The sequence below is a fragment of the Narcine bancroftii genome, chromosome 2 (genome assembly GCF_036971445.1).
Source record: "Narcine bancroftii isolate sNarBan1 chromosome 2, sNarBan1.hap1, whole genome shotgun sequence".
Lineage (NCBI taxonomy): Eukaryota > Metazoa > Chordata > Chondrichthyes > Torpediniformes > Narcinidae > Narcine > Narcine bancroftii.
Window position 1 is genome coordinate 224878306 of NC_091470.1, and position 26152 is coordinate 224904457.

The 26152-nt window shown below is 38.8% G+C and overlaps 1 protein-coding gene across 5 annotated transcripts in view; it reads left to right on the forward strand.

Moving 5' to 3' along the window:
• The window catches only part of rttn (rotatin), a 397420-nt gene that overhangs the window by 39208 nt on the left and 332060 nt on the right, over positions 1-26152 (forward strand). For all 5 annotated transcript variants that reach the window (XR_011352026.1, XR_011352027.1, XM_069920391.1 and 2 more), the window contains exons 8-12: positions 9859-10024; positions 13805-13992; positions 17036-17151; positions 19502-19672; positions 23976-24188. Coding sequence is in view for 3 of the 5 variants with exons in the window: in XM_069920391.1 (XP_069776492.1) it covers positions 9859-10024; positions 13805-13992; positions 17036-17151; positions 19502-19672; positions 23976-24188 (854 nt within the window). In the remaining 2 variants the exon portion in view is untranslated. The remainder of the gene's footprint in view (positions 1-9858; positions 10025-13804; positions 13993-17035; positions 17152-19501; positions 19673-23975; positions 24189-26152) is intronic.

The window sequence follows — 26152 nt, forward strand, 5'->3', positions numbered from 1 at the left end:
CTTCCCTCTGGTGTTGTGCGTCCTTATAATAGGAGAGAAAACATGAATGGGGTACTAAAGTCATATGATCAGTCATGTTCATATTGAATGGGGGTGCAGGCTTGAAGCCTAAACCTGTTCCTTTCTATGATTCCATGAAGAAATGCAGGGATGAGTGGGAGGGAAGTGAACAGAGAACATTACAGTACAGGATCTTGTGTCTACAATGTTGCACAGACCTACATGAATCCACTCAACAATCTAAACCTTCCCTACCTCACACCCTTAAACACTTTATTTTTATTCAATTCCAAGAATCTCCAACACCACCCCGGCAATGGATTTCAGTCACCCGTATAACAATTACAGTATAGAAACAGGCCATCTCGGCCCTTCACCAAACCAAGTACTCTTCTCTAGTCCCACCTACCTGCACCTTGCCCAAAACCCTCCATTCCCCTCCCATCCATATACCTATGTAATTTTTCCTTAAATGACAAAATGGATCCTATCACCACTACTTCTCCCAGAAGCTCATTCCATACAACTACCATTCTGTGAGTGAAGAAGTTCCTCCTCATGTTACTTCTAAACTTTTTCCCCTTAACTCTTAACCTCTTGTTTCAATTTCCTCTACTCTCAAGGGAAAAAGCCTATCCACATCAACTTTATCTATCCCCTCAAAATCTTAAATACCTTTAACAAATCCCCCCTCAACCTTCTACACTCCAAGGAACAAAGACCTAATCTGCTCAATCTTTCTTTGTAATCTAGATTCTGAAACCCAGGTAACATTTTTCTAACTCTTCTCTGCACTCTCTCTACCCATTACTTTCTTTAAAAAATGAATTACCCCTTATGTCTCCTCTAAATTCTCCTCTCCTCAGCTCTCTTCTGGTGTTTGCCACTGCCTTGGGTAAAAATATGCTGTCTGTCCACCCTATTTGTGCCTCTCATAATCTTGTCAATCTTCAAGTTACCTTTCATCCTTCTTTGCTCCAAAGAAAAAAGCCCTAGCTCAGTTAACCTTGCCTCTAAAGACACCCTCTCTAATCTAGGTAACATCTTGATTAATCTTCTCTGCACTGTAATGAGGTGACCAGAACTGAATGCAATATTCCACGTGGTCTAACCAAAGTTTTATGGAGGTGCTGACTAAGGCCAGCATACCATTAGCCTTCTTAACTACCCTATTAATTTGCATGGCAACCTTTGAAAGATGATTGGATTTGGACCCCAAGGTCACTCTGTTCTTTCACACTGTTAAGAATCCTGCCATTAATCCTGCCACCTTCAAGTTCGACCTTCCAAAATGCATCAACACACACTTGTGTTGAGTGAATTCCATCTGCCATTTCTCAACCAAACTCAGCATCTTGTCTCTATATAATTTACAGCAAACTTCTACACTATCCACTTTCCAACTTTCGTGTCATTTGCAAACAGCATTCCACTTCTTCTTGCAGGTCATTTAAAAAAAAATTACAAAGGGCAGGGTCCCACACAGACCCCTGTGGAAAACCACTTGTCACTGACCTCTGGGCACAATATGATCCATCTTCTACTTCCCTCTGCCTTCTGCAGGCAAGCCAATTCTGAATCCACACAATGTTCCATGGAACTAATGCCACATAACTTTCTGAATGAGTCTACCATGAGTCTTTGTCAAATGTCTTACTGGAAAAACCCTGATATCTGGAATTCAAGCAACCAGCAAACAAATCGAGAAAAATAAATAAATATATTTTTTAGAATAAATAACATTTTAAATACAGTACCCTCCATAAAGTTGGGGATAAAGACACTTTTTTTTCCCCCCTCTGTGTTCAAACAATTCATGCGATTAAAATGCACATTCCAGATTTTATTCAGGTTGTTTGTATATATTTTGGTTTGACCATACAGATATTACAACACTTTCTATATGTAGTTACCTCATTTCAGGGCACCTTAACATTTGGGACATAGCAATGGTATGTATATTAAAGTTGTCCTGTTTAGTACTTTGTTGCATAACCCTTGCATACAATGACTTACTTGAAGTCTTTGATTCAGGGACATCACCAGGTGCTGAGTATCTTCTCTGGTGATGCTCTGCCAGGCCTCGAGTGCAGCCATCTTCAGCTCCTGCTTGTTTGGGGGCTTGTCCCCTTTAAGTTTACCCTTCAGCATATGGAAGGCATATTCAATTGGATTTAGATCGGGTTACTGCCTTGGCCATTCAAGAATTTTCCAGTTTTTAGTTTTGAAAACTCCTTTATTGCTTCAGTAGTATGTTTGGGATCATTATCTTGATGTTGAATGAAGGTCTCTTCAATGAGTTTGGAGGCATTTGCACGAACTGAGCAGATAAGATGTTTCTATGCACCTCAGAATTAATTTTGCTACTGTCATCAGCAGTGACATCATCAATGAAGATACGTGCGCCAGTATCTGTGGCAGCCATACATGCCCAGCCCATGTTTCACCGATGAGGTGGAATGCTTTGGATCTTGGCCAGTTCCTTCACGCCTCCACACTTTGCTCTTGAATCTCTCTAATACTCATTAATCTTGGTCTCATCTGTCCACAAATCCTTTTTCCAGAATTCTGCAGGCTCCTTTAAATAATTATTGGCAAACTGTAATCTAGATATCTTGTTTCTGTGGCAAACTAATGGTTTGCATCTTGCACTGTAGCCTCTCTATTTTTGTTCATGAAGTCTTCTGCAGACAGTAGACATAGACACATCCACACCAGCCTCCTGAACAGCGTTTCTGATCTGTCGGACAGGCGTTTGGGGATTTTTCTTCATTATGATGAGAATTCTTCTGTCTTCCTTGGCCTACCAGTTCCTTTGCAATTACTGAGCTCACCAGTATGCTCTTTCTTAATGATGTTCTAAACAGTTGCTTTTTGTAATTCTAACATTTGGGTCACATCTCTTACTGCTTTATTCTTGTTTTCCAGCTGCATAATGGCTTCTTTGACTTTCATTGGTTCAACTCTTATCCTTCTGTTGAAAATGACAAATACAAACTTCAAAGGTGATCAGAAACTTAGAAGCAAGCCAAGCCCTCTTATACCAGGACCAATGAAGCAATTAAACATGCCTGAATACTCACAAACACCTGTGAAACTAAATGTTCCAAACATAATGATCCCTTGAAATGGGGAAACTTGTGTATAAAAGCTTGAGTAAAATATGGAATCTGCACTTTAATCACGTGTAAGTTGTTTGATGAACAACTATCATCCCGGTACCCAAAAGGATGACAATAATAGGTGTCAATGACTACTGCCCTGTGGCACTGACCTCCAACATTATGAAATGCTCTGAGCGTATAATGGTGATGGAAAACATCAAAGCACATCTCCCAGAGTCTCTGTACCCATTTTATTTGCCTATAGACAACACAGTTCTACAGACGATGCTCTAGCTTTTACCCCTTCACTCTGTCCTGATCCCACCTGGAGAAAGGTGCCTCATATAACAGGCTGTTCATTGCCTTCAGCTCTGCCTTTAATTCAATAATTCCCCGGAGGCTGGTAGAGAAGCTATCCTTGCTGGGATTCAACACCTCTCTCTGTAACTGGATTCTGGACAGCCCATTGTCTGTCTGGGTCGGTAGCAGAACACTGAGCACTGGCATATCTCAGGGCTGTGTGCTCAGCTGTTCATGCTACTGACCCACAACTGCATCGACAGATCCAGGTCCAACAGTGTCATCAAGTTTGCAGATGACATAACAGTAGTTGGCCTCATCAGCAACAACGATGAGTCGCACTACAGAGGAAGGTGGAAAAGCTTGTGAAATGGTACAAGAGTAAAACATGAGTCTCATGGTGGACAAGACGAAGGAGACGATCGTGTACTTCAGGAGGACCAGGAACAATCACCCTCTACTACGTATTAACTCTGTAGTAGATAGCAAGCATCAAGTTCCTTGAGGTTCACTTAACTAGTGACCTATTGTGGACACTCAACTTCTCCTCACTTGTCAGGAAGGCGTAGCACCGACTGTGCTTCCTGAGAAGATTGAAGCAGGCAAGGCTACCAGTTACTATTATGTTAACTTTATACAGGAGCTCTATCGAGAGCGCCCTGGCTGGCTACATCACAGTGTGGTACATTTGCCGCAGAGAAATGGATTGGAGATCAATCCACAGGACCGCAAGATTGGTAGTGATAGAGAGGATTAATGAACTGACCAGGGATATCGGAGTTCTGGCGACAGCATGGACCTCGGGCTCCAGGCACCAACAGAGCCTTGGTGGGGAGGTGTCAGTGATTGGCGGTGGCCAGCATTTTTTTTTATATATATGAGAATTAATCATTTTAATACTTTAAAATCCTTCCCTTCTTTTTTGCTGTTGTTTAAACACTAAATGATTTGCTGTTGCTATTGGGCTATTTTTTTTAAAAAAAGATCAGTTCTCCGAAAAAACCGTTTATCTGACATTGGCCATTTTGGATAATTGGAGTTCTACTGTACTTTAAATTGAATTAATGGCTCGTACAAAGAGAAGATGAGTGAACATGTTTCAAAATAGAATCCCACGTAGTTTCAGCAAATGGTTGTTGAAAGTCTTGTTGGACCATCTTTCTATAACTCTCTCCCTTTCTGTACTATGATACTATCCCAAATTGGCAGTGGTACATTCCACCCCCCCTCTTTTTTTTCCTCCCTTCCTATTTCTTTTGAAACATCTAATTCCCAGTACCTGCATTGGCCAATCCTATCCTTGTGTCAGGCAAGTCTCTGTAACTATCAGAACAGTGTAATTCTATGTAGTGACACATGCTCTAAGTTCATCTCCCTTATTCGTAATAGTACTTGCATTGAAGTAAGCACATTTCAGGCCTTTCAACTGACTACATTTATGTTCTCACCACTGCCTGTCCTTCCTCACAATTTCACAACACATCAAACTTTCCACCATCTGCTCTATTCTCTGCTCTATCATTCTGCTTCCTGTCCCTGTTCAGTTGTAACATGTCCTTTTTGTTCAGACTGTATCTTCCCGAGAAGAGATCCCAAATGATCTAGAAACATGAAGCCATGCTCCCTGCACTAGTTATACATCCATTTCTTATCCTATTCTTGCCCTCACTGTTGCATGTTACAGGCAGCAATCCTGAGGTTATTACCGTTGAGGTTTTATCTGTCAACTTCCAATCTGGCTCCCTGTATCCTCTCTTCAGGACATTACAGCACCTAATAGCCTGAATACGCCTAAGATTGTCTGATCCGAGGTTAAGCAGACTCAGGACTGGTCCATACTTGGAAGGGAAACCACCTGGGATCACGCAGGTGCTGTAGTTTTCTGAGAGGAGTGCTGGTCAAAGTCCTGACTCTCTCTGCCTTGTGTTAGATAAAATTAAAGAATTTTAAGTTTGTTACATTCTAAATGTAGTATTACGTGACAATAATGGAACCTTTTACCTACCTCTGTCCTTGATACCAATATGTACCGCATCTTCTGGCTACTCACCCTCACTTTTCAGGATGCCATGGACCAATCTGAGACATCCTTGATACTGGCAGCTGGGAGGCAACAAATCATCTAGGTGACTCTTGCATGTCTGTAGAATCTCCTGTCTACTCCTCTGACTATTGTATCCCCCATCACTAACACTTTCATTTTCTTCCACCTTCCCTTCTCAGCAAGAGAGCTAGTCTCAGTGTCAGAGACCTGGTTACTGTGGCTTTGCAATGTACACATGTAAACAAATAAAGAACTGGAAACAAATCGTGAAATACAAAGAGAATTAAAAAAATGAATAAAGGGCACAAGTAAGAGTCCTTGAGTGAGTCCCTGATTGAGTTTGTTGTTGAGAAGTCTAATGGAGGAGGGGTAGTAGCTGTCCCTGCACCTGGTGATGTGAGTCTTGTGGCATCCACACCTCTTTCCTGATGGCAGCAGCGAGAACAGAGCGTGTGCTGTATAGAAGAGGAGGCTAACACAGCCCTGTGGTGCTCCCGCATGAAACTGTCCTTTTGAAGCAGCCTTGCTGTCTGGAATTCTTTGCAAGTTTAAATTAAATCTTTCCTGACCACTGAGTCGTATTGAGAATGTAGTTGTTGGGTGGGAAGTGTATTGGTACCAAATGGTAGATCAATAAGAAAGAGGATGAATGTTTGTTGATCAGTGAGGGAGCTGCACAGAATGGGTCTACGTTGACATTTTTTGCCAAAATTATCCTGGTAGTCTGTCTTTCACCTAAGTATCTGTGTGTGAACATATTGGCTTAAAGAAATCACAATAAAGTTTGAGCTGTCCATGACTCAAATTATGAAATATGTTGGCATTGGAGCATATATTTGAAGTTCATTCATGCTATCTGGATCATTGTCTTGTCTCATTCAAAATTAATTAGTTTAATTAATTAGTCCAAGCATTCAAACTACAGTACAAAACAAAATTTGCAAAAGTTCTATCATGGGCGTTTATCCTTGAACTAGGCAGTAGTCACTCACCAAAGACCAAAAGGAATTAATATAGTCGGGACGAGGCCTATTTCGGATAAACGTTTATTTTTCCAGAGAACTGGTCAATTTTTTTAAAAACAACCCAGAGGCAACAGCAAATCACTTGTGTTTAAACAACAACAAACAGCAAGCATTAAGTATTATTTTAAGCATTAAAATAATATTTAATTCTCACCAAAAAAAAAATGCTGGCCATCACTGATCACTGACACCTCCCCACCGAGGCCTCGCTCAAGCTAGGAGTCCAAGGGACCCACTCCTGCCCAAGAGCCCGAGGTCCACTGCTACCACCGCCGGGAGCCTGATGTCCACTGCTGCCAGGAGCCTGAGGTCCCTGGTCAGTTTGGATCTGGAAAGATTTCAGATAATTGAGAATTTTGGAATATCAGATAATCGGAGTTGTACTGTAATCCATTTAAAAAAAAAGTTCACATTGACTCTTCAGTCGTTACCTGTAGTGATACACAGCCATTTTTGAAGGAGTAATTTTTCCCTGCATTCACCATTGAACCTATTAAATTGGGGTTTTTATCATCATCTATTTCACTGCTCATCAATAGTTCAAGTTCATTTATCATCCAATTGTACTAGTACAGCCTGATGAAACAGTATTCTCTAATCCTCAGTGCAACACACTGCAAGCACATATACAGACATACAGACAACCAAAACACAGTACTTGTATACTTTTACAGTTTAGTACTTTATTCCCTGGAGTGTAGAAGAATGAGGGGAGATTTGATAGAGGTTTACAAAATTACAGTGAAGTCTATAATGCTTGGGACAAAGGCACTTTTTTCCTTTTATTTGCCCCTGTGCTCCACAGCTTTAAATTTGTAATCAAACAATTTGCATGTGATTAAAGTGTACATTCCAGATGTCATTCAAGGTTATTTGTGCACATTTTGGTTTGATCATCTAGAAATTGCAGCTCTTTTTATATATTAGCTCCCCATTTCAGGGCACCCTAACATTTGGGGCATTTGGCTTCAGCAGATCATAATTACTCATATATGTTTAATTGCTTCATTGGTGCAGTTATAAGAGAACTCGACTTGCTTCTAAGCTTTTGATCAACTTTGGAGTCTGCAGTTGCCATTTTTCAACATGAGGACAAGAGCTGTGCCAATGAAAGTCAAAAAGGCCTTTACGTGGCTTAAAAACCAGAATAAAACAGTAAGAGACATCACTCAAACCTTAGGATGACCAAAATCAACTGTTTTGAACATCATTAAGTAGAAAGAGCATACTGGTGATCTCAATAATCGCAAAGGGATGGCCGAGGAAGACCTTCACTGCTGATGCCTGAAGAATTTTCAACAGAATGGAGAAAAATCCCCAAACAACAGTCCGACAGATCAGAACCACTCTTCAGAAGGTTGGTGTGGATGTGACAATGACTACTGTCTGTAGAAGACTTCATGAACAGAAATACAAAGGTTACATTGCAAAATTAAAGCCATTAGTTGACCACTGAAACAGATTACAGTTTTTGAAAAAAGTATTTAAAAGAGCCTGCAGAATTCTGGAAAAAGGTATTGTGGACAGATAAGACCAAGGTTAACCTGTATCAGAGTGATGGCAAGAGCAAAGTGTGGAGGTGGAAAGGAACTGCTCACGATCTCAAGCATGCCACCTCATCTGTGAAACATGGAGGTGGGGGTGTTATGGCCTGGGCATGTATGGCTGCCATGGGTACTGGCAGACGTATCTTCATTGATGATGTAAATGTTGATGACAATAGCAAAATTAATTCTGAGGTGTATAGAAACATCTGCTCAAATTTGAGGCGAATGCTTCCAAACTCATTGAACGGTGCTTCATCCTACAGTGAGACAATGATCCCAAACTTTCTGCTAAAGCAGCAAAGAAGTTTTTCCAAAGCTAAAATCTGGAAAATTCTTGAATGGCCAAGTCAATCATCCAATCCAAATCCAATTGAGCATGCCTGAAATGAGAGTACTGTGTATAAAAAGTGCTGTAATTTCTACATGGTCAAATAAAAATGTACACAAATAGCCTTGAATAAAATCTGGAATGTGCACTTTAATCACATGTGATTTGTTTGTTTACAATCTTAAAGTTGTGGAGCACCGGGGCAAATAAAGGAAAAAAAAAGTGTCTTTGTCCCGAACATTATGGAGGGCACTGTATGAGGGGAGTAGAGTGAGTAAATATAAGCAGGTTTTTTTCACTGAAGTTAGGTGAGATACAAACCAGAGGACATGGGTTAAGGGTGAAAGGGGAAAAGTTTAAGGGGAACGTTAGGAGCAACTTGGGAGTCAGGAACTGCCAACTGAAGTGGTGAATGCAGGCTCAATTTTAGCATTTAAGAAGAATGGATGGGAGGGATATGGACTGGATGCAGATCAGTGGGACAAGGAAGAATAATAGTTCGGCACTGGCTAGAAGTGGTGGTGTGTTCTAACACTGAAACTGGCCACGTAGTCTACTCTCCAAGTCTCAATGGTTGTTTATTAACAATCTTCTGAAACAATGTTATTGTCTCCACTGTTCAACTGCAAAGCTATTTTATGTTATTTACAAATTAATACAAACTTTTAAATTTTTTATCAAGAGTTTTTTTTTACAATACTTTTAGAAATTCAGAGACTTTAAAACTTTGGTCCCCAGATGTTTCTCTGTCCAAAACAAGCGAGGCCTCAGAGATGTGCTATGACTTCACTATGCCACTTGGATGTGCAGATGTTCTGTGTGGTGTTAGGTCTGCTTTGTTCATGAATGAGTGAGACAAACACCAGGCTGAGTCGAAATCAGGGTTCTTTGTTCTTTATTACCGGATTGTAACACTTGCGACTAAACATGTTAGTCGGAGAATGCATTCTGCCGTTATCAGCAAAATGGTGATTTTTTTATACCCTTGGATATGTGCTTAGAACATCATCATATCATTACTTGTCCAATGACTAAAACTGTTGCTATCCTTTCCCTGCTAGCTTCCTGCCTCTCAATCCATCAATGTCTCTCTTATCTTGTAAGTACAAGGATGCATTCACATCTTGTTACTGCCCCGTACATTCCCATCTCATGATGTTTTACCTAACAGGAGTACAAGGACACCTCCCCTTCTTGTTACAGCCTTGTACAGGGTAACTCCCTACACATTCCCATCTCATGATGTTTTACCTTACAGTGGTTAGCCCAGAAAGAGAAAGGGGTCTACGCAGGTAGCTTGAGAGGTTTGACATGACCTGGCACTAAATTTAACAAGATTTAATGAAATAAGCAATAATCTCAATGCAGAGTTGTGATAGACATTAAAATGTAAAACTGGTAGAAGCGTATGTAAAGAATGATTTTTAAAAATATTTTACATAGATTAATATGTAATCCTAGTTTTAAGATGCCAGTTAGTTAACATGAAAATTCACTCTTTTTCTTGTAGATTTAGTTTCGCAGAACTCCTCCTTGGCATATTCTCAGGAAGCACGAGGAATGCATGTTTCCCAAAATCCATCCCCCAGAAGTACCAGTCCTAGGCCATCAGTGATCGGACGAACAGTCCAAAGGCCCAGAGGGGATGGCCAAGACGGTGATGCAGTTTCTTCAAGGTAATTGAAAATATTGGTTGGAGACCATGTTACTTGTACATTTTCTCCTTTTTGGTTGACAACAATTGGCAATGAAGCTTGACAAACATACATTATATTTGTACCTATACTCATTTTTAGGGCATTATATTTATTTAGTATATTATGCACTTTAATTCATGCTAAATTCACACTGTAATTTTCAAAATAATTTTGTGACTTTCAAAGTTCTTGATTGAAAATTTAAATTAAAACAAATGGAGGTTTCTCCCATTTGATTTATGAAAGATATTGTTAATACTGCTGATGCATGAAGGAAAGGGCAGCACAATTCGCATAATGGTTAGTGCAACGCTGTTACAGTGCCAGTGATCGGGACCTGGGTTCAAATCCCGCGTTGTCTGGAAGGAGTTCATACGTTCTCCCTCTTGTCTGCGTGGATTTTCCCCGAAGGCTCTGGTTTCCTCCCTCCCTTCAAAATGTACTGGGGGTGTAGGTTAATCTGGTGTAACTGGGTGGCACAGGCTCATGGGCTGAAAGGGCCTGTAACCATGATGTATATTTAAATTTAAAAAATCTATGAGTATTTTGGGAATCAAGTCTTCCATCATTTCTGATGAAAATTGCACACCTCAAAATTACTCTATTCTCTTATTAGATATGGAATGATAAACTGTGCATATCCAATATACTCTTTTGATTTCATACATTTCACATTTCCAAGAAAATTTTCTTTATTTTTGGAGGAGCCATTTGAGATTGATGATTTTCTATTACTAGGTTTAGAATATTTGCTTTTGGTTTGTGTTTAACACCGAGATAAATCCTATCCTTTTGTTTAGAACATTAATGATTGGTATTATATAGTATTTAAGCATGGGGCAGTGTATTCTCAGTGCAATTTTCTGATATGATGGAAAGGAGGTGATGGAAAAGGTGTCAGTATTCCTTGAAGTGCAAAAGAAATTTATTTCAGAAATTTCCAGTCACAAGTCAACCTTCACTGATTTATGAGATTGTCAGAATGAGAAAAGTAAAGAGGTTATTCAGCCCATACAAGCTGTTTTACTATTCAGGTCCAAATCCCACCTTCACTGAATTTGCAGGTGGGCCTTGACTACAAGAACTTGGCTGACATTTGTAAATTTTAATAAAAGCTGAAGAAGAATGGAAACAGACTCTTTGGCTTATTGGTGTTGAATGATATGACATGGAATATTGAGTGCCATACTGGGCACTTAAAGGATATTATTATCTTTGTGTGGAGTGCGAAGTGGGCAATGTTAAAGTGAATGATCATTGTCTTTGCCCCCAGAGTCAAAAGCTAGAATTTGAGGAGAGAGGGGAACGATTAAGAGATATCTGAGAGTCGGTGTTTTCACACAGAGGGTGGTGGGTACGTGGAACGAGCTGCTATATAAGAAGGGTTTCCAAGGACATGGGCCAAATACAGGCAAATGGGGGTAGCTTGGATAGACAACTTGGTGACCAAGTCTGACCAGCAATTCTAAAGTTTCCTGTTTTTTGCTTATTCCAGTTCTTCTTTTGTTTATTTTTGGCTCAGGGCCAAAACGTCAGCAATATATCTTTGTCTCTATGGACGCTGCAAGACTGGCTGAGTTCCTCCAGCATTTTTGTGTGTTTTTACTACATTCACACCGTCTCCAGACTTTCGTGTTTTACCTTGGTCACCATGGACAGGTGGGGCCAAAGGGTCTGTTTCCATGCCTTTGAATTTGTACAGTCCATTTTGGAAACTTTATTAAGTTGATTTACTGTCTGATAACCAAGTTTGCTAACAATAAGAATCTTGAGAAAGTGAACTGCTGGGTGCCAGAGGGTGAGGGTGTGCTATAGAGTCGAGAGTAACAGCAAGTTGCAATATTAAACTGCTAAAATATGAGTGTACAGAGAAATTTAGAATTGCATTGTATAAAATGCAGATAGCTTGATTGCAGACATAGCAAGAAATTTTGAAGGTATTTGGTGCATTGAGACCTTTATTACATTGAAGCTAGAATACAAGAATGGACACTTTGCTACAACAAAGCAGGGTTTTCGTGAGACCTCTGCGTGGTTTTGCCCTTTGTCTTAGAAAACATGCACTTCCCTTTGAGGTTGCAAAGTGTTGTATTAATTGATTTTTGGGAGGAAGAAGTTGTCATTTGAGGACAAAATGAAGAGGATGGGTTCACTGGAGTTTAGAAGATTGGCAGGTGATTTCATTTAAACAGACAACATTCAGACTAACAGGGCAAAAGTTGAAAGGTTGTCTCCTCGGGTTGTGAAGTTTGGAATTGGGGATCACAGATTTAGGATTAAAATTAGGTGAAATAGATATGGGATGAGCATAAATTTCTTTTTTCAAAGATTGAAAATTTTCTATATTCAAGAGCTTAATGTCAGCTCATGCTTCTATTTCTTATGCTTTAGATCGTTTTACTCTGCATGTGATATAATTTCTTTTTTTTAAAAAAAACCGCAATTAAAAATAATTGCCAACATCCTTCCATTGATTTTTTTTTGGAAGTTTGTTTCATCAGTAGCTGACCAGGGTAATGTAAAAAGACTGGAACATTTTGACACAAAACTAAATTCCGTGAAGCTATGAATCGTAGGTTTAAAATCAAAATTCACCTGGATAATCATGACATCCAACTGTAATAACTTGAAATTAATATTCTGTTGTTATCCATTCCCTGAAATTGCAGTACACACACCTCAATTAAAAGCTAATTAATCATGGAGATTATAACTACATGGCAAGCATTGATATTGTTTATTAGATGATTCGGGTTGTTTGAGTTTCTTTAATATTTTTACTTCAGTCTGGAAGAAGTGGCTGTTAACGATCTGTGAAAATTTTCATTGATGCACTATTTAATTTAGAGTCATGGAGTGTGTGATAGTGATAAAGTACTTAAATCAAATTGTTTCAGATTTTTCAGACTTTGCTTTGCATCAGGGTAACAGCTCACAGTGATAAATTATTTGGCTGTAAATGAGTAGTGGAGTTGAATTTGCCATCCTGGGTTTTTTTAAATTTCTCCCCTTTATTCCATCCTGTGAATCATAATGTAATTGCTGCACATTTGGTTTCTGAGCTAACCATTTACAGCTCTGAAGAAATTGAGTATGGGTTAGAAATGTAAAAATAAAAGTATTTCTTTCTTGTTTTTGTGCCCAATGATTTTTCTCATGTGGTGGCACGTTCTTGTGAAATTCACCCCTTCCATCAGTGCTCGGTGTCTAGAAGGTGGGTTGTGGTTGGTGCCCAGACTGAATTATACATTCTCTTTGACTGGAAATTTGAAGTAAAAGAATTTAATAGTTGTTGTTTATGGGGGATTTTCTGAGACTCCATCTTCTTTTTGGTAATATTTTTTAAATAAAGCTTCAGAACGTTTAGAAACTCAAATTGATTTGGGGATGTTTTAAATTCAGATTTCCAGGCAATTTAAATGTTTCAGTTTGGTGACCTTAGTCCGGTTGCACCATCTTTTTATTGGAGTAGCATCAGCAGGAACATTTAGTGCCCCTGGATGTTTTAATATCTGTGTTTATACATAATAGTTACAAATCCATCTCATGAAAGATGGTTGCATTTTGCCATGTGAAATAGCTGCCCTTTTCAATAATTTTTGTATGATGGCCGGAAATGGAATCCAGTAAGAGAAATTGAAGTGTGCTGCAGAATTAATGATGGACAGTCTAATTTCAGTGCTTTCTGCAGAAGTTTCAGTGAATAAGAGTTGATGAATGCTTTAATGATATTTTTACGTTTGAATGTTTCAATCACAGTGCCAGCAGTTCCCAAGGAATTCCTAACTCTCGAAGTCCCATATCTAAGCATTCTGTTGCTGACCTGACCCACTTGGAGTTGCCGGAGATGGAAACCGAAGATTCCTTGGAGCTTCAATTCCAGCAACTTAGTCTTCCACAGTTTTGTGTGGCTGTCCTAGAGCATGCAGTACCCTTGCTCAGAATAGGTAAGATGCCTGGTGCAAACTGTTCTCTGAGAAATAGTGAAGTTTTAACTCTTTGTTTCATAGACCAAGTTTGAAAGCAGAGGAAAATCTGCCTGGTGATGAATGATTGAATGTTGGTAACTTCTCAATGCCTTTATTAAAATGCACATAGAGACGTTGATGTTATTGTGTGGTTGAGCAGCATTGATCAGTTCCTGAAACTGAACTCGACTGATATTTTGTAGATCTTTGCCTCTAACTACACAGTACAACTCCAATTATCTGAAATGGTTGGGACCAGGCCTATTTTTTAAAAAGAGCCCAGTAGCAACAGCAAATCACTTGTAACGGTGTTTAAACAACAGCAAACAACAAGGGAAGACTTTTTAAGCATTAAAATAATGTTTAAATCTCACAAAATAAAATGCTGGCCGCCACTGATCACCAACACCTCCCCACTGAGGCCCTGCTCGTGTTGGGAGCCCGAAGTTCCTGTTCTTTCCTGGGAACCCAAAGTCCTTACTGCCACCAGGAGCCTGATGTCCCCGGCTCAGAAAACAATTCATATAAATTATGATTTCTAATTTGTTTCGGATGTCCTCATTTATCTGAAATTTTAAAATTTTTCGGAGAAATTAGGATTTTGTAGAATCAAATTTCGGATAATCAGAGTTGTGCTGTAGTTAAAATGAAATGGCCCAACTGATCTGAAAATACACTGTTGTGGAATGGAGAAGTTCCTTCAATGTTTGGGTTTCAGTTATTTTGTGAGGAGGAAATCTGAATTCTTTTCTGCCTCTTGCTTATTACAGGGAATTTAGAAGTGCATTTTGAAACTACTGAATGATATATTTATTGCATTCAAGTTGCATACATTTATGATCTTAATGGGACAAAAATAATTCTAATGGAAATGCAATGCCACAGTGCCACTCTTGCCACAATGCCACTCTTGTATGTGGTAATTCTTGGGATGGTAATATTCAAATGAAGAAAGAGAACATTTATTTCAATATTTCTGGATTAATTGTTCCTGTTATGCTTCCATTAATTTTTGATTTTTAATTGGCATCATTCAGCATTGTGCACAGGCATTCTGGCCTAGATTTATCATCTTTAGCTACAAACATAGTCCCTGTCAGATTTTTGCTCACTGTTGTGAACTACAATCAGCAAGGCGTGAAGTAGGTCAATTGGAGGCTAATTATGCAGTTGGAAAGTTAAGTGGAACTTTGGAGGGGGGGTTTGGTGTATTTTTCTTTATACAATGTGTCCCTGCATTGTGGAGGAACTACGTTGTTAGAAAGCCAGCTATTTTGCAATGTTCAATAGCATGAATTCTTGACAAAAGCTTATAATTTTATTTCTCACACATATATAATCACACACACACACATATATCCATATATCTATATCTCACACACACACACACATATATATCACACACACACATATATATCACACACACACATATATATCACACACACACATATATATCACACACACACATATATCACACACACATATATATCACACACACATATATATCACACACATATATATCTCACACACATATATCTTACACACATCTCACACATATATATCTCAGACACGTATCTCTCAGACACATCCCTCAGACACATATCTCTCAGACGCACATCTCTCAGACACACGTGTCTCAGACGCACGTGTCTCAGACACACCACACACATGCATCTCTCGTGCATGCATCTCTCGCACACCCATCTCTTCAATAAATTTAAATTAAATGGCATTACAAAAACAACAAATGCAAACACACTGGATATGTATGTGTGTGTGTAGATCAATATATGTGTGTGTTGTCCTCCTTTGGAATGGCCACCCTAGCTCTAATAGATTCTGTTAAAGGTCATTTAGCTGATGTATTTTCTTAAAACTGAGCAACTTATCAGATGGGTGCCATGGTTACTATTACAACACCAGCGACCTGAGTTTTAATCGACTGTCTGAAAGGAGTTTCTGAATTTTCCCCATGTTGGTGTGGGTTTCTCTAGGTGCTTTGGTTTCCTCTCAGCCTTTAAAATGTCGGGGCTGCAAGTTGATTTGGGTGTAATTGGGCGGCATATTTTAAATGACTGGAATCTGCTTCTACTGTGCTGTAAGTTAAAAATAAACCATCCAGTGTTGATAACTACTGCAATATGGATTAAAATCTACCAGAATAGAGATAAGGCAATAGATGACAGGGAACATCATAAGTCATAAGGTCAACAAAATTTGAAAATTAATCCCTTTCATGGTTGTCCCTTCCATCTGTACTTGCCATATTCCACCCAATTTTTTCCCACTGCCACCAGAAGAGATGTTCAAATCGATTTAATAATCAAAATCTACTTAATTACTTTCTCATCTTTAAGAAATTAAAGAGAAGTACAATAAAGATATCACTTGCCCTTTTAAATCTACTTGTTTGAATGTTTGTTGCTCTTGATCCAGAGACAGAAAGGGAGATCAGTTGGCATTTTAATTAAAGATGATCTGATGTGCTAAGTTAAATGTGAGTGGGTTTTGATTTGCTCCAAATGATATGTGGCTTGCAAACATCTGAAGTTTATGATATGTGGTGCTTACGTTAAGTAAGTTTGGTCACCCCTGCACTATTCTCATTTCTGACTTTAAAAAACCCCAACTTCTGGCAACTGACCTGCTGAAAGGAAAATCATCTTCAGGTTGAAAATCTGTAATCATACCTACTGTTTTGAAAGTTGCAGTGTGGCAACCATTATTTATAGCAGATTGAATTTGCAAGATAAAATAATATTCTTTTTGCAAGAATTAAATCTTGTTTTTATGAGGTTGATACACACGTTTTAAAAACAGCATTCATTGTATTGAATTTTTTTTCAATAAAGCAACCTGGGCTTTTAAACAATTACTATGCATAGATTTTTGTGATCTTTTCTGGAATTTTTTTCTCGTGTGCAAATGCAGGTATGGATTTTGTTTGCTCGATATTCAGTACGCTTGTTATATAATTGATGTTATTAACTCAGTGAATATTTGACGTTCATTCTTTTTGCAGGTAGCAGGAAGACCGTGATATGTGTGCTAGAGCTGTTGACAGAACTAGTGGTGCTCATCAAAGATTCAATCTCTGAAGATATCTGGGAGGATGAGAGCCTTATTGGTCGAGAACTGGTAGGGCTTTTAGGGCAATATGTTTGTAGGCAGGATCCTACAAAATATTAAGAAGCAACTGAATTGATCTGAAGTATCTTTTGCAAATGATTTAAATTAGTAACAGCTTGTACTTTTGTTTGGGTTATTTGCTCCCTGTGGATATCAGGTATTCTGCAAACTCCTTTCTTTCCAAAAGTTTAAAAGTCCTCACTGGGAATTATCCTTGAATTTTTCTTTTTAGTTGATGAATTTTCTTTGATCTATTGATGCATGTTTGGAGCAGACTAGTAGACTGAAGGGCCTGTTTCTGCACTGCAGTGTTTTATAGTTCTATGTCTAGAATAGATAAAATAGAGACTTACATTTATGTATTATCTTTCACAAACTCTGTGCAATCCAGCAATGGTTTGCAGCCAGTGTGGTTCTCTTCTAGTAGTTGGTGTGGTGGTTAGGATGTATTAGTTATCTTCATAAATGTCCACAGCTCTCTTGTGTATGGGGGGGAAAAAAAAAATTGGCCCTGCATTGAATAAGATTGATACGAATAAATTGGGATGGGGTTGGAAAAGCTGAAGAGTGATCATTGTAGGATTCCCTCGGTTTTAGAAAGGCCATAACCTATAAAGAACAATCTGATGGATGTTTCTATTCTCGTTTTATAGAAAAACATTCATTGGACTTGGCATACAGAAAGAATTACTTCTCCTGTTCTCCCAGTATAAATTATAATTACCCCAATTAAATCTGGCATCAAATCTCACTGGCCATGGCTATTTCGATGTTCTATTTTCAATTATGAGTATTCTGCTTCTAACCAGTAGAGGGAAGTAGTAAATAATAAATGTATAGCATAGAAAATAATAAATGCACAACTTGAAACCAGTCCACACTAGGTGAGTGTTCATTTTCCCTTTGATACTCTATTGAAAATTTTAAAGCCTTTTGGGGGATAAACAGTTCTAAATTTCTTCAGTCTAACAAGTCTTCATTTTGTTCCTGAATGATCAAGCTCTAATTTAAAAATGATGTCACTTGTTCTTGATTTTCCAACAACCAAATAAGAGAGTTTCTTCATACTATGTCAAGCTACCTTTGGCATTCAATCTAGACCAGGGGTAGCCAACCTTTTACTTTTACATACAGCACAGTAACAGGCCATTTCAGGCCACGTGTATATACCAGAAGTTAATGGGGCGGCACGGACACATAGGCCAAAATGGCCTGTTATTGTGCTGTTTGTCTAAATTAAAAGGTTGGCCACCCCTGATCTAGACCCTGGTTGCACTGCTGCATCTTGCCCAAGTCTTTGCATCTGTCCTGTACTACCTTTATTTCCACACTTGAATACGACATGAACTTCCTTGCTTGTTCTCCTTTTAAATGTTCTCCATAATCTTATGATCATCAAACTCCTGCCCATGTGAATTGCATTACTATTTTCAGGAGGTATCTTAGTCATAATTGAATGCAGCACTCTAGATCAGCCATTCTCAACCATATTTTTTGGCTATGCCCCCCCCCCAGTTCAAAGTTTATGGGCCCTCTTCCCTGTGAAGCAGCCAAGTTTTGGTTTCTTCAGCACTTTTTTTCCTACAGTCTGAATAAAAATATTTGTGTTAAGTGAGGTGAAAAGAAGACAAGACTTTTTAAATATGTTGTGGCCCGGGGGTGGGGGTGTGTGTGTGTGTGGGAAGGGGGGTGGGCGCGTGAGGTGAACTGAAGTGGCCTGTTACTGTGCTGTATGTAAAATTTAAAGTTGGCTACCCCTGGTCTAGACTGAATGCCAAAAGTAGCTTGACATAGTATGAACCATAGACAGAAATGCTGGACTTGGTTGTCTGACCAATGTGTGGTGCATCACATTGTATTCTAACCCCTTGAGAAGTTCCTGGAGAAATCCAATGGCTAAGGTGCAGCTCATTTGTTTATAATCCAACATTTTGCGGAGGCAAGGTTTGTGTTGTATTATTTTTGTGAAATTATTTCTTCCCTCAGAATGATCTTTGTATGAAATCCTTTAAATAACTGGTAGGTCAGGGAAATGTACTTGTTGAGAATGCACTTTATGGGCAGATTGAGTGAGATGCAGTATGAGCCAATGGGCTTTGTTAGATCACATGGTATCTTCTCATCCATGAATCTTTCATCTGTTTTTACTATTGGAATGGTGCACATGTTTAAACAGTAATATTATTTGATACTAAATGTTTAATTGGCAATTTATTTTCTCAGCATGCAATGATATTGATTATTAGATCTTTATTTAAGTTGAAGAAACTATTACAGCTTTGAAAACAGTTGCAGCATGCAGTCAACCAATACTATTGATTTCTGGTACTTCAAATGTGTTTCTTCTTGTTATTTACAGAGGGACAGTCTGCGAGCAACCTTGGATGCTTTAGGGGAGGTGCTAGCTTATCATAGTAGCAGCATTACCGTGGATCAACCAGAAGTGACTCTAGTGCACCACCGAATGGCGTTTGTCAGCATTGCATTATTCACCATGCGTTTACTTCAAACAGTCCTCCCTGTGGAGAAGGTGAGCCGATACACTTGTCCCTGCTGCACCCACAGGATTAAAAATGGACCTTTTGCGCAATCAGCCATGATTTTATGCATGATAAATAATGCTTTGTGTGCCATCATGGCTCTGTGGTTCGTCGTTGTGTCTAGGTACACTGATAATTATATATTTTTTTAAAATACAATTTTCTGTTGAGAATGGCTGTACACAAAATGAAGCAGCAATTTTTACTGACAGGTACACAACTGTGATGTGAGTCACAATAATTGCACGGGGAAATACTTATTTTGGGTGGGGCACGATATTAAATGTTTGCAACTTTCAACTCACTTTTGGGCGGCACAATTAGCGCAACGCTGTCACTGCACCAAAAATCGGGACTGGGTTTCGAATCCCGTGCTGTCTAAAAGGAGTTTGTACATGCTCCCCATGTCTGCGTGGGTTTCCTCTGAGCTCTCCGGTTTCCTCCCACCTTTCAAAACGTACCAGGGATTGCAGGTCAATTTGGGTGGCACGGGCTCGTGTGCTGAAACGGCCTATTACTGTGCTATTTGTCTAAATCTAAAAAAAATGAATTATTTTTGTGACAAACCATCGTAAAACAAACAAACCCATGAGCAATTTCTCAGAAAGCAGCCAAGCAAAGTCAGTTCTGCAAACATTACAGAATATCACTTACTGTGGAAGGTTTACTTTGGATTTTGAAAGAATTCCAAATCTTCAAGATGCTTCCTTCTTCCGTCTGGAATTTCATTGCAATAATAGTGGGGTGACTGCTTTTACTTCACTCTGTGCAGTAACTCTCTCTGCAGTGCGGCCATCAACTATATGAAATAATATGAAATAAGTATGGCATCATTACAGGTGTTTTAAGAAATGTTTCTAAAACCAATGATCTGGGTGACAAAGCTCAGAAACGGACCCCCTTCAGCGCAGTAAAGCTGCGCCAACCATCAAACACCAGTTTGCCTCAATTTGCACACTTCTGCACCGAAATCTTTATTCTCCACACATGGCCATCGATTTCTCCTCCTCCCTTTTCCCCACATTCCGCCACTCACGTGCAAAAAGAGAAGAAACAAATATTGCCAACAGGCATATCATTGGGATGTGAGAAGAAACTGGAACACTTGGAGGAAACCGAAGGGGCTGCAGGGAGAGTATGCAAGCACTAGAGGTCAGTATTGAACCTGAGTTGCTTGAGCTGCGGGACAACAGCGTTTATAGTGGTACTTCTGTGTTGCCCAGACTTGCTGAGTAGAATCTCTAAATCGTATAAAATGACAATGTGATGTCTCCAGTGAATTTTAGTGATAAATGTTGCTTAAAGTTTAAATCGTGCTGGTTTTCTTCCCTGCTTACCTTTGGGGATCAAGCAATCTAAATAGGACCATAAATCTGTCAGGATAACTGGATCATTGACCTTGTACATCCCTTGTGTAGGCTCTGTCTAAGTTCTTCAGTTTGAATATCTCTGATCTCATTCAATGTGATGTATTTTTCAGTATGATGCTGTAATTTATGAGTATTTATAAGGTGGAGAGAAAATCTATGGAGTCATTACTATTCACCATATCAGAATCAGGATTTATTGTCGTGAAATTCGGTGTTTTGTGGCTGCATCATAGAGTAAACATTCATATTATAATCATCTTATGACATTACTATATAAAATAAAATAATAACAACATTACTCCCAAATCATCTAAAAGTACAGGGTTGCTAAAATAGATGTAACTTGATATCAAGAAGTTCTATCTTAAATGCACCCAACCATTTTATAAATCTCAGTAGGTTTGTGTTAGGAGAACCTTTGGGCAGTTATATTCATTTCATGGTGATTGGCATTTCAGCTAGTAGATCCACTGATCTTGGGGAGATGAAATTAGCCAGGGGGTCTTCTGAAAGGCATCTTCATCTATGAGATTTAATCTGCGCTGACTGTATGCTCCTTCTCAGTCAGACAGATAAAATTCCTAGATCGTAGACAGTGTTGGGTCTGTGCCAGATGAGCATTATTCTTTAGATTAAAATCCGGGCCTATGTGTTTTGTGATATGAAGGCACCTATTATACAGTGGAACTTTAAACTGTACACAGACTGTTATGTACCATGTAAATTTCACTCAATTAAAATGTGAGGTAGCATTTAAATTTGGAATAACTTTGTTGTGGTACATTTAACAAAAACATGTAGCAATTGGCCTTCCTTGTTTCATTCCATTTAAAAATTAGAGTCCTATTAATACAACACAGAATAGGCCCTTCACATCAATAGTTGCCATCAAGTTCCTATCAGTATTCATCCCATTCCTCTTCATAGCTTTTTTTATACCTTGGAGAGTCAGTCATGTAGCGAATCCCACTAGTACTACAATATGTAATCGGATTCTCCGATGTAAATCTTTATTTATCAGAATTTTAAATTTTTTTTCCAGATAAACAAGCAATCCTCATTTATCCAAAATTTTTTCAGAGCTGAACTAACCTCACAGGTTGAAAAATATTTCATTTGACATGAAATTAGAATAATGATTGTCCAGTTTCTAGGTAACACCCTCCACCCCCCTCCCCCACCTTTCCATTTCTTCTTTACCTTCCCCTATTGACTTTTCTCTCCAACTCTCTCAAACTGCGTGCCTCTGTCTCCCAGCTGCAAGCAGTTGGAAGAATCCCTTGTCCTGGTGTCATCAAGGAGAGCGACCTCCTGGGCAGGAATGGGACCTCGGGCTCAATGGTGTTCCCACATCAGAGCTCCTGATGCCGAATCATCCCCTCTGTCTGCTACCGCACATGTACACCGGACTCTGGTAGGCTTAGAGGAGGATTCAGAGTGGGGATTTTGGCATCGGGGGCTCCGGTGACTGGGAGATAGGAGCCTGCCGACTTGCCAGTGAGTGTTCCACCAGCCTGGGAAGCCTCCTTGCAGATCAGCGGCAGCGCTGGGGATGTATCGGTTGTCGGGAATCGGCGGCAGTGGTTGGGAGGTCTGAGTGATTGGCAGTAGTGTTGTGGCCAGTGTTTTTTGGTGAGAATTAAACATTATTTTAATGCTTAAAAAGTCTTCCCTTGTTGTTTGTTGTTGTTTAAACATTAATACAAGTGATTTGATGTTGCTACTGGGCTGTTTTTAAAAAAAAAAGACTAGTTATCCAAAAACAAAATCATTTATCCAACATAAGCCTGGTCCCGACAATTTTGGATAATTGGAGTTGTACTGTATTGTGAATTGAATCCAGAACATTTCTTTCAATATTGGTCCCAATCAGCCTTTCTGTCAAAAGTTTAAGAAGGTGGCACTCAATAAAGATATCAAGTTAGAAAGTTAAATGTTTGGTTAATGATTAGCTAAATGTGTCATAATAATGTAGCAAATGATCATCCAAATGGAAATACTGGATTATAGGTAGTGGTTCAGATCGGGAAGGTTTGTTAAGGGGAATTGATCGACTGGCTGCAACTATCTTGTCAGCATAAAGTGTTTCCTAATTCTCATCAGGTGTCTTAATGATTGAACTAATGTACCAAAGGATCATTGAGAACCAATAATCGTGTAGTTAAAGTCCTCCACTTTTCTTTCTGTACTTGCCTTCCTGTTGGAGATAATTTTGAGTTGTAGTTCCTAGAGGGATCTTTCAAGCTGACTCAAAAGATTTAAGAGAATGCTCTTATTGCTTTAATGGATTGTAGAAGTCAGTTTGTAAATAACGAAGGGTTATAAGACATCATCATGGACAGACTTCAGTTATGGATGGGTCAATTAAGAGTTTGAGTTCATTCCTTCTTCAGAACATTGCTATGCAGTGTAAGGCTGGCATTTCCAGATATTTAATTGGATATATATTTTCCAGGATATAATCATTGGAGATAGTGAACTTTGTTCATTGCTTTCTGTTTTCAAAACAAGGGAGATGATAATCATTTTGATCTTCTACAAAATGCGGCTCAGTAACTTAATAATTCATAAAAATGACCATAGCAAGTGTTCAGAAGGCACCTAGTTAAGAATCTTGTCTATCCCATAAAATTCTATAAATTGCTCATGTACTATTTCATATCTTTCTGGAAGATATTAAATAGACTCAAGTTAGTGCAACACTGTCACAGCACAGCGACCCAGATTCAAATCCAACTCTAACTCTAAGAACTTTGTATGTTCTCCCTGTGTCTGCTTGGGTTTCCTCCAGGTGCTCTAGTTTCCTTCCACCTTCTAAAACGGATGGGAGTTATAGGTTAATTGGGCTTGTGAGCTGGAGGGGCCTGTTACCAGGCTTAAAAAAACAATGATTATATTTGTGACAAAGTGTTTAATTTTTTAGGCTGGTGAAGTTCTGCCAGAGAGCATAGGAAATGCACTCTACCTTCTGTCGCTGGACGTCCCATTCTGTTTGACCTATCTCAGCATTCATGAGTCTATCGCTGTTTACCTGGAACAGATCAGCTTGCAGAGCTACCATATCTATAAGAGAGCTACCGAGGTAGCGCACTCAATGGAGTATGCATGTTCTTTTATCAACGATGTTGAAACAAAGGTATACACTAACACTTATTATTGGTTCTGGGGAGAAAAAATAGTTGTTGAATTTGACTGATTTGCTTCTTTTCCCCCCCAAAGGGCAATTTGTGATTCTGTTTTCACACAGCAAGTCAGATAAGTGAATTGTTTTGAGGCACCACAGTGGATCAATTTATAGACTCAGAACAACACATCATTTGAATTGGTTTTGCAACCTTTGTTGTGTTAAATATTATTATTTTGAAATAATGAAATATATTCATATTTTATTTTTTTTAAATTTAAAAGCTGCTCATTTTAATTGAGATATATTAATTCTATTCCATTGAATACCATTCCTCATGAGAATGATCTATAGAAGATGTTCCCAGACTTTCTTATTGTTCACCTGTCTGGCTACAGAGATGAGGCGCTTTGGTAATTTTTCTTCTGAGTAAGCTTGAAATTGATAATAACAGGCTTATTGTCATATATTGCACAATGAATCTGTATAGGCACCAAAATTCTGACTTGCTGCAGCTGAATAGGTATTTGTTAAAAAAAATTATAAAAGTAAACTTAAATTGAATAAAAAGACATTAAGTAAATAACATATGATGCATAACTACAGTAATTTTAGAGCAAAAAAAGTGAATTGCAGAAAAAGCTTTGTTATTTCACTCTGTACCCCAAATAAAATGAGTTCTAAATTTAAAAATATTTTATTTGTTCAAGAGTTCCTTTAAAACAAAAATTGGGCTTCTATACAAATTTTGCACTGCCGTTTAATTTTTTTTAAAATGCATCATCTGTTGTAATTAGTTATTATCTCAAATGTTCAAGATATGCCAGATTTTTATGTCATTAAATACCTGTTAAGTTTTTGTTCTTTTTTTTAAACTATTGACTATATACCATGGTACTTTTTTTAAAATATAAAAACCAACGTTTTCCACCCGAGACACCAGAACTACCCAGATGTCCTCAATGTCATAGAGACAAACCACTGAGAAATAATTCAGAATATACTACTTTGAATCGATGCAATAGTTGGACAATATTTTCTGTTTATGTCACAAAGTGACGATCTTCAGATTCTTATCCCATAAGAACTTCAGAAAGAAAAGTGGGCCTTCTGACCTTTGAGCCTGCTCTGCCATTCAACAAAATCATGGCTGATCTGGCAGTGAACTCAGCTCTACCTACCGACCATTTTCATAGAACCCTTAATTCAAAAAAACCCCACCCGTGTCTTAAATATATTTATTGATATCGCCTCAACTGATTCTTTTGGTAGAGAATTCCACAGATTCACAACTCTCTGGGAGAAACAACTTATCATCTCCGTCCTAAATCTACTCCCCTAAATCTTAATGCTATATCCCCTAATTCTAGTCTCACCTACCAATGGAAGTATCATTCCTGTCTCTATCTTGTCTATTCCTCCTCGATCTCTCCTCATAGGCTAATCCTCTCATCTCTGGAATCAACCTGATGAACCTCCTCTGCACTGCTTCCAAAGCCAGTGTATTATTTCATGAGTACGGAGACCAGAACTGCATGAAGTACTCCAGATGCTCCCTCACCAGTACCCTGTACAGTTGCAACAGAACCTTCCTGCTCTTAAATTCAATCCCTTTGGCAATGAAGGCCATCATTCCATTTGCCTTCTTGAATATCTGTGGCACCTACAAACAAACCTTTTACAAGTCATACACAGGAACATCCAAAACCCTCTGCACAATGTTAATAATGATCTGATCTGAGAAATCCTTCTGAGAGGGTCCCGGTCTACAAGGTCATTCATTTTGCTTGTCCCATTACACAGGACCAGATAGAAGACAGCATGTTCCCTTGTAAGCTTAAATGGATGCATTTAATTGTCCTCCTCAAGATGGCCTCGACCAACTTGATTTGCCCAATATATGTGCAAGTTTTTTCTCATGACAGCTGACGTGCATGGAATATTTCTTGGTGTATTGCCTCTGCATAAAGCAAAGA